The sequence below is a fragment of the Poecilia reticulata genome, chromosome 9, assembly GCF_904066995.2.
Source record: "Poecilia reticulata chromosome 9, P_reticulata-male-v2, whole genome shotgun sequence".
Classification (NCBI taxonomy): domain Eukaryota; kingdom Metazoa; phylum Chordata; class Actinopteri; order Cyprinodontiformes; family Poeciliidae; genus Poecilia; species Poecilia reticulata.
In genome coordinates, this window is record NC_088838.1 from 33,358,984 (window position 1) to 33,368,794 (window position 9,811).

Here is a 9,811-nt window from a genome sequence, read left to right on the forward strand (position 1 = left end):
TATTTTAAATGGATTTTTTTTGTTCTGATTTTGAAGAAAATATACATCTATAGGTGCATTCCCATCGACCATGTTTAGTCCGCTTTAATACACCTCTAGTTTGTTTGCCTTGAAAGTCCAGTTTGTTTTTGGAGGTGTGACTGCATAATCGAACCAAAACCATCAAACTCTGGTCCGTATACGAAACTTGGTCAAAAACAGCCTACAGTGCTTTTGGGATTCCCATTAAACCCTGCAATACCTATTCTATGTCAGCAGGTGGCAGCAATCTCCACAATAAATAGAACAACAGAAGGAGATGAGCGTGGCTAAAGCAGAGGTAGACGAAAGGTTTGCTTAGGCTGCTGCCTCTGTGACCCGACTCGACCCGACCCAATGGAGGAAGCAGGACCAGAACTGTCCAGGTTCTTACCCTTTAATCTGCTCTTAGCGTTGGAGTGATAGATCCCGCCCAGCTGAGCGATAGTTCTGGCCGCCGTCAGGTGGAGCATGACCACCTCCACACCGACCTCTGCCGTCTCCCACGGCTCTGACCCTTCGCCCACCGCAGAGCTCTTCTCCAGCAGGGTGAGGAGGGGCAGGACATGGGGGAAGGTGGTGCTGGACAGCGGACAGCTTTCTGCAGGACAGACACACCCAGAGCGAGCAGCTGATTCTAACTTTACTTCACAGAGTAAAAGAAAAAAAGATACATATATATGTATATATACTGTATTTACTGCATAATAAGGCGCACCGGATTATAAGGCGCATAGAATAGATGCTACAGTAGAGTCTGGAGTTACGTTATGCATCCACTAGATGGAGCTGCACTAAAGAGAATGTCAACAAAACAGTCTGCCTCGGGTCGGCGAGGAGAGCCTTCCTGGGCCGGGGCGTGGCCGGACAATGGTCACCCTTCTCCGTTCGTGCACAGCATGTTCGTGGAGAACCTGGTGCTAGATGACCTGATTCAAGACGGTCGGTAGGTAGATAGGTCAGTCAAACTTTATTAACAAACCAGCATTCTGACAACTATCCCAGCATGCACCGCGCACTTCTTCTTCTACGGGCGAAAATGAAGTCGGCGGCTGCTTACTGTAGCTGCTAGACCTGTTGTGGCTCAATATTGGTCCATATATAAGGTGCACTGGATTATGAGGCGCACTGTCGGCTTTTGAGGAAACTGAAGGTTTTTAGGTGCCTTATAGTGCAGAAGATACGGTACATGTTTTACCTCGTCCATCATTCAGGCTCTTCAGAAACGGCCGCAGCGTTTTCTCGTACAGAATGGCGCCCTCTGTGTGTCGCTGCCGTAACGCTGCCCAAGTCTGCTCCAGACGAGACACCTGAGGAACGAAGAAACGTCAAAAACCACAAATAGAAAAATATGGTTATATAACTTACATTACTCAATTTGGATTTTTTGTGGGAGATTTGGATTACTTTTGGCTGCTGAGTGAATTTGGCCTCAGACAGGAGAGAAAGAAGCAGTTTGATGGATTCATGTTGGAAAATGTATCACCTTCTGCTCTCTTCGCTTCCTGCTGCTGCGTTTTATTTTAAAATGTAGCTTCATTTAAAGGCAATGAAGAGTAAAATGAATGATCACATGTGGCACCTTTCACACCCTTGTCTGGCTTTCCAAACTAAAGTTCAAACTTTGACATTAATAACAGCAGATAGTTTAGTTATAACAGCAATCTTTGTATCTTTACAGCCAGAGATAACGCGTTTAGAGTTCAGTGTCGCTCATTGTGTTTTATTCTCTGTGTGTGAGAGGTAAACACTTCTCCATGTCCTTCACTCTTTCCTGTCCCAACTCTCCATCAGTAAAGATTAGCAAACCGCAGCGTTAATGCTGATCTGTTCCTCTCACCTGCGGCAGCTCCAGCGCTCTCATGACGGCGGCGAAGCCGAACATGTCGCCTGTGGTGGTCTTCAGCTCGGCTGCGATCTGGATGACTTTATGCAGCAGGGCGGCCCGCTCCTCCGTCGTTCCCGTGCATCCCAACACGTTGACGGCCAACATGGTGGCCATGGTCTGAAACCTGCAGCATCACCAACACCTCATCAGAACTGGGAAGTAACTGAAACTCAGTGGCGCAAAAAGTGGGTATGCAGGGTATGCAACGCATAGGGGCGCAGCACCAGAGGGGGCGCCAACCTGACATTCCTTCCCGGGGGGGGGGGACGATTTATGTTTTCGCATCCACCTAAATAATGTGTAGTTGCGCCACTGCTGAAAATGTTACGCAAAGGAATAACTTTATTCCTCTGGATTCTTCATAATTCTCAAATATGGAAAAACTTTCCCAAAGAATAAGAAGTTTTAGGATTTAGAAGGTTTTTATGTTTTTTAAACCCACAATGATAATGTTGATCAGAATGCACGGTTGGTGTTTTGTGTGCGGAGGAGCGATAAGAAACGGCAGACAGACTCGAGGTGAGGCAGGCAGTTCTCTTGCCTCACCGCTGGGGGCGCGGTGAGGCCCCCAGCAACAATATCCCTGATATTGTGACTGCACAACTGCAGAGTAAGACAGCGAGCTAGCCATGGAGCTAGCCACACAGTAAATAAGTAAAGTACAGCGATATATTTCTCTCTTCCGACGTCAACATAAAGGACTACATTTCTACACCTTAACAGTTTTCTAAAGTGGATTTTCAACTGAAGCAGGAGATGATAACTAAAGGAAAGACCAACACCGGAGCTGAAAGTTTTACTTCGAGACAGTTTGATTCTCAAACCGAGTAGAAAAGACATGCAGAGGACAGACTTGGCTTTGGATGAACGGATATTTTTGTGCAGAATTAGCGGTGCATGGATTTCATTTATACGTAAAGGTAAGACGTATATATTTTATTTCCTCATAACATGCGTTTTAGTTTTTTCTTGTGTTTTAAGAAAAATTTATATTTTGCTTTGTCTTTTTTTGCTTCTAAAAAGCAAAAACAAAAAGACGAAGCAAAATATCTTGACGGAAACTTGTCAGGATAAGAAAAAAATTAAATATATATTTATGCATTTATTTCTTATCAAAATATATATTTATTCTTTTATTATTATGTCATGTATGTATGGATATATATACACACACACACACACACACATATATATATATATATATATATATATATATATATATATAAGAAATAAAAGCATAAATACATATTTTGATAAGAAATATATTATTCTTTATATATTTATTCTTTTATTTCTTCCACAGCTCCAGTCCCCTCTCATTCTCCATCACCATCCCCAGTCATTCCGCCAGCCTCAGTATCTCTGCTCATGGTTTCCAAGCAGTTTGACTGTCTCCTGGTTGACAGGCTCCACAGCTGGTGGCATGACTGGTTCCTGAACGCCATCCTGTTTTCCTTCAGTCGCCGCAGTCTTCTCGCCTCCTGCCGCTGCAGTCTTCTCGCCTCCGTCCGCCGCCTCCGGTCGCCTCCGTCTTCTCGCCTCCCTCCGCCACAGTCTTCTTGCCTCCGGTCGCCGCCGTCTTCTCACCTCCGGTCGCCTCCGTCTTCTCGCCTCCCTCCGCCACAGTCTTCTTGCCTCCAGTCGCCGCAGTCTTCTCGCCTCCCTCCGCTGCAGTCTTCTCACCTCCGGTCGCCGCAGTCTTCTCGCCTCCCTCCGCCGCAGTCTTCTCGCCTCCCTCCGCCACAGTCTTCTCGCCTCCGGTCGCCGCAGTCTTCTTGCCTCTCTCTGCCGCAGTCTTCTCGCCTCCGCCGCAGTCTTCTCGCCTCCATCCACCACAGTCTTCTCGCCTCCGTCCGCTGCAGTCTTCTCGCCTCCGTCCGCTGCAGTCTTCTCGCCTCCTGCCGCTGCAGTCTTCTTGCCTCCTGCCACACTCCTTCCTGATTCCAAGGTTCGACTATCCGATGGACCCTCCTCTCCAGGACCCCTGAATACACCTTGCAAGGGAGGCTTAAAGAGTGTGACCCCCTGTAATTGGAGCATACCCTCAGGTCCCCCGTTTTGAACAGGAGGACCACCACCCCAGTCTGCCAATCCAGGGGAACTGCCCCCATGCGATATTGCAGAGTCGCATCAGCCAACACAACCCTACAACATCCAGGGCCTTAAGGAACTCCAGGCGAATCTCATCCACCCCGGGGCCCTGCCACCGAGGAGCTTCTTGACCACCTTGTTGACCTTGTCCCAGGAGATTGGAGATCCCGACCCAGAGTCCCCAGGCTCAGCTTCCTCAGTGGAAGGCATATTGGTGGGATTGAGGAGGTCTTTGAAGTATCCTGGCCTCCGGCCCACAATGTCCCGAGTCGAGGTCAGCAGCACACCATCCCCACTATAAACAGTGTTGGTGCTGCACTGCACTGGGGAAGCAGTATAGCACCTACACTGTTTATAGTGGGGGTGGTGTGCTGCTGACCTTGACTCGGGACATTGTGGGCCGGATACTTCAAAGACCTCCTCAATCCCACCAACATGCCTTCTATTGAGGAAGCTGAGCCTGGGGACTCTGGGTTGGGCTCTCCAATCTCTTGGGACGAGGTCACTGAGGTGGTCAAACAGTCACTTGGTGATTTTGTGTTTTTGTCATGGGTCCACTATGTCAACCTCATGACCTACAACCGCAATTTATGACGATCTGTCCAAGTCATTCTTCATGGGCTCTGGGAACTTCTTCTACACCCGAGTTTTTGCCTTAGGGACCACCTGAGCTGCATGCCAGTTGGACTGCCAGTATCCATCAGCTGCTTCCAGGGTGTCAGTCCAAAAAGATCTGATAGTTCTCCATCTTTGGCTTGAGAGCATCCCTCCCTTCTGGTGCCTACGAGCTGATTTTAGGGTTGTCCCCAAAACAGGCACAGAAAATCTTGTGGCCACATCACCGATAAGCCGCATTGACAATGGAGTAGGGGAATGACTCTGTGGGGTGATGTTCTATCCACTTCCTCCAAAATGTGTTCAAAGTTGTTCCAGAGGTCAAATTTGAAGCTCTGTTTCACAGATGACTCTGCCAGGATCCTCACAACACTTTAGGCCTCTCTGGTTTGACTGGCATCCTCCCCCATCATCAGTCAACTTCCAACCAGGGAGTGGTCAGTGGACAGCTCTGCCTGTCATCACCCAAGAGTCCAAGACATACAGCCACAGATCAGATGGGAAACAACAAAGTCTACCATAGAACTGTAGCCAGGGTGTCCTTGTGCTATGAGCACATATGGACACCCTTATGCTTGAACAAGGTGTACATTATGGACAGTCCATGATGAGCACAGAAGTCACATAACAGTACACTACTCAGGTTTAGATCAGGGTGGCCGATCCTCTGAACCACAAGCCTCCAGGTCTCACTGTGAGTGCCCATGTGAGTGTTGAAATCCCCCAGCAGAACAAGGAAGTCTCTTGGAGGGACACTCTCCAGCACCCCTCCAACAACTCCAAAAAAGGTGCCCAATGTGAACTGCTACTTGTTAGTTGTTTCTCCTTGGTAGCAGATTAGCTACCAAGGAGAAGCTAATCTCCTTGGTAGCTAATCGTGATCTTAAATTTCCGGCATTTCTGCTTTCAGAAGGGACTTCCTCAAAAGAAACATCCACTTCTTCAACATCATTGCTTTCATGATGTTGTGGCTCAATTTGAACATCATGTTCTGAGCTTTCTTCAGAATCCATTTCTTCTGATGTTGAACACTCAGAAATTCTGTCAAAAGGTGGCACGTAATTCTCCAGATTTAAATATCCCAGGACGGATGATTCCCTAGAGGAAAAAACCCTCCTGTTATAATTTTTGGAGAATTCAATGTCATCTTCTGTGAGTGTTTCTGAAGAAGATTGTTTTTCTGAAGAATGCTCACAAACTTCTTCAAAATGTGCCACAACATTATCAGCAGTTGTGTTAGAAGAAGGGATTTCCTTAGAGGAAGCGTCCATATCTGCAGCTTCCATGCCATCAAAATGGTCTGCGTAATTTTGAACTCCATCTTCTGAGTTTCCATCAACAGAAGAAGCCTCTTCTACCAATGGATCCTCGTAGACCGGTTCTAAATTTATTGCATCTTCCTGGCCGTCACAGCTCGTTTCAACGGCCAGGTCCATTTTGTCAAGGGGAACATCAGCACTTGTACAAACATCAGTGTCTGCGTCCCCTGGACAAGTTTCCAAGTGGAGTCCACAGATGCTTTCCAAAGCCACAGGATCTTCATCAGTAAAAGTTGCCAAACTTGTCAAGACACTTGAAGTGCCACTGACAAGGTTCACTTTGTACTTCATCTGCGTCCCCAGGGCATGTTTCCAAGTCCAGTCCACATATGCTTTCAAAAGCCACGGTATCTTCAGGGGTAAAATCGGTTAAAGGTGTCAATACCCCTGAAGCGGCACTGACAAGGTTGGTGGAAGCGTCCATGTCATTTTGGTCTTCATCTGTGTCCTCAGAGCAAGTTTCCCAATGCATTGCACAGATGCTCTCCAAAGCCACGGTGTCTTCAGGGGTGAAACTTGTTAATGTTGTCACGACACCTGAAATGGCGCTGGCGATGTTGGCGGAAACGTCCGTGTGGCTTTGGTCCTCTGGAATCAACTCCTCAAACCCAAAATATCTCCACCTGATATCCTCTTCACGGTCTTCTGCAGCTTCTTCCTTATGATGTCCTAGCAGTTTCTCCACTCCTTTTGAGGCTAGGTAGCCAAGGCCCCAACCGATAGTAAGCATCATTTTCAAGTTGAAATGGTTTTAAATCGTCTCTCTGAAAATGGATCTCCAAGCAGCTGAAGGGCAAACTGAAAATTCTTGTATTCCAAATGATAATAATCTGCTGATCTATTTTGAACCGTCAGTGAGGAGGATCCTCTTAAACATGTCATATCTTGCCTTAATTGCTTGTTTTGTCCAAAAGGAAAATATTTAACATCTAAAAATTTGATTCTTTTTTACATTTGAATCAGTGACAAGGATGATGCACCAAGCAGATCAGCCAAATAATTTTATGTTTAATCTCACCTTATTTATTTATTTTTGTACCTTTTCTCATTCTCTAACCTCTCAGCCTCTTCACTGTGTGTTTATGAATCGCCCCTTAGTGAGATCTCCTGTTTACTCTTAGCACCGCAGCATAAAGTGACAGTCTACCCAAAACATTTTGCTTCTCTGATTGCATTGCAGGACCAGTTAATGTTGTTCTATCAGTTCAGTTGTGTTTAGTTGCCCTCTCCTAGTCATTTTGGAGTAAATAATCTCCTTCATCTCCACTGCAGCAAACAGGCAGCTCTTTCTTATAGATTACAGTCACTAAAAGGTTGCATTGTGTTCTTGTTTATATTTTAAATAGTGTAATTCTGTAAAGACAAAATATGTAAATCAGAGCTAGACCAGATTTACATATCTTGCTAAATTGGGGGTTTGAATATTGAAATACTTTCCTATAACAAAATAGACCCGCAGAAAGAAATCACTAATAAATTATCTTACATAGGCATAGTGTTATGCTCTGTATAGAGATTTCCCTTAGCTTTGATTGTATCTCACAATGTTGTAATTTATCATTGTTTATTAAACTCTGAAAGCTGAGAGGCTTTGTTAATATTCTGTCTGGTTAGATGTGCCCTTTTTTTTTTAGCACCGGCCCCTTTAGTGGTCTCTGCACGGCCCTGGATGGTTGGATGCCTGGTTGGATGTCTATTTGGTTGGTTGTATGTCTGGTTGTATGTCTGGTTGGATGCTCGCCTCTCCAGCAGGTCCAGTCTCAGCTGCTGTCCATGCGGCAGCGTCAGCAGCTCCACTCCTGAACTCACTCCCATCTTTCTCTTCATTTCCGGCGTCACTTCCAAAATTCTCGCCACCTAGAAACCAAAAACATGGCGGACGGCAAAAATACATAAAAATACTAGAAATATAACATAGTAAAGAATGTAACTGATGTGAGACATGCTTCATAATTCTGCACTTTGGGGCCATAAACCCTTCACACAGTTTGCATTTAGTTACTAGTATATATGACCATGCAAAAAAAATCTGAATTCAGCTAAAACTTGGAATTGACCGACAAGCCGCACTGTAAAAATGAGACATCGTTAGTTATGGCCGCTGGTTGTCATGGCGTCAGCGTTACCGTGCAGTCGGTCCTGGTGATGTGTCTGGCCGCCGTCCTGGGGTCGACCTCAGCCAGCAGCTCCTTCACCCTGCGCAGGATGCCCACCTCCAGGGGCTTGTTCTCCTGCGGCATCAGCGCTGAGTGGTACCTGCCAGGTCTGAAACAGGAAGCCGTCTCCACTACCGGAGAGAAGTACACGTCCCCTTCCTCCGAACCCAGAGAGTCGGCGGTGGGCGGGGCTTCCTCGGCCTGCAGCCGCTCCACGTAGCTCTGAGGCTGCAGCTCCGAGTAGCCGTCTCTATCGGAGGAGGCCGAGTCCTGCGGCGGGTCAGAGCGGGGGACGGGGAGCCGCTGTCTGAGCAGGGTGGAGTCTGACGGCTTTGATAGGGATGGAGACGATGTGACACTGGGGGCCCGGCTGCAACTGAGGCTCCTGGATGGAGAGTCTGGAGGGAGGAGAATAAAAATATACAACTTTTAAGATATTATGCTTTCTATAGCAGGTTATCATAGGGCTATGGCCTATACAAAACATGATCATTAGATTTGACCTTTTTTGGCACAAAATCATCCAGGGTCTGTTTTTAATTAATGAAAATAATTCAGATTTTAAAAACCATATATAGACAAACATGGTTTGGTGGCTGTGAATCTCCACTTATGTTTAGTGTCCTGGTGATTGAGATGTTCTATTGTAACAAATTACATTTACAGAGTAATAAGTCAGTCTGGAGCAGACAATGTTCCCTCAAAGGGATGTTTGTTCTTATTAAACCATAAAGTCCATAAAGTGAGGACAAAAAACTACTGTCAGCAATTTTTATTAGGACAAAGAGGACTTTTTTTTCTGCCTTGGTAGCACGCACACACACACACACACACACACACACACACACACACACACACACACTCTGTCATTTGTAATGATTAAGCCGCACCTTTGCTTTCCAGTAAGAGTCACTGCTGATCAGGGATTTTTTACTCAACTGTTATGTTTACATTCCTTTAACAGGCCCAGACAACCAACTTCACCTGAATTTATGCTTCACCGTCTTTTATTTGCTGCTCTGAGTCTCACTGAGGTTGTTCTGCGTCTTTTATCCCACACAAGTAAAAAGCTTTTCATGACTCCTGCTCCACTTCCTTTCCTGATTTAATTAGTTTATTTTACCGTTAATGTTTTACTGACATCTGCAGATTAAACTCATGTAATAAACCTGCAAATGTGTAATCCCTCTAGAAACGAAACATGTGTTTGTGCTAAAGTTTAGATTTGATCATCTAAGTTCAGCCACTGGAAATTGTTTAAATACGAGTAAAAACTGAAGTTAAAATATTTAATGTTTGACGTCTCCAATGAAACTCGATGAGTAGAAAAACATAAGAGACAAAAGAAACTGTCTCAGTTTCAGTTCCAGTTGAGAACTGGAACTGCTGCTAGTTCAGTTTCTATTAACCATATAATTGTGCAATTTGACGTCTCAAAAATAAATTTACTTAATCCAAACCTGACAATTTTGAAAAAACTCCCGTTTTTTAATAAAAAGTTTTGGTTCTAGGATGAGGTGGTTTTCTTGGCTGCATCGAAATGAGTTCATTTCCAAAACTGCAACAGAAACATTTTTTTTGTCACCATGGCGAAAACCATGAAGAAGAAGCTGATAGGAGGATGATGGTGCAGCATGTTTTTTAATCACGTGCGGTTTTATAAGAGTCTCTTATTTTATGAAAACACTGCAACTGCAAAATTGTTTTTTTTTTTTTTTGCATTA

At 45.3% G+C, this 9,811-nt stretch overlaps 1 protein-coding gene and 1 long non-coding RNA gene across 3 annotated transcripts in view; both read right to left on the reverse strand.

The window, feature by feature from the left end:
* Positions 1-9,811, reverse strand: part of LOC145552894 (uncharacterized) — a 262,036-nt gene that overhangs the window by 101,243 nt on the left and 150,982 nt on the right. The window lies entirely within an intron of this gene.
* The window catches only part of sh2d3cb (SH2 domain containing 3Cb), a 47,941-nt gene that overhangs the window by 1,831 nt on the left and 36,299 nt on the right, over positions 1-9,811 (reverse strand). For both annotated transcript variants that reach the window (XM_008419337.3, XM_008419338.3), the window contains 5 exons: positions 8,058-8,485; positions 7,673-7,788; positions 1,859-2,030; positions 1,217-1,328; positions 413-619 (listed from right to left, as the gene is read on the reverse strand). In XM_008419337.3, the coding sequence (XP_008417559.2) occupies positions 413-619; positions 1,217-1,328; positions 1,859-2,030; positions 7,673-7,788; positions 8,058-8,485 (1,035 nt within the window). The remainder of the gene's footprint in view (positions 1-412; positions 620-1,216; positions 1,329-1,858; positions 2,031-7,672; positions 7,789-8,057; positions 8,486-9,811) is intronic.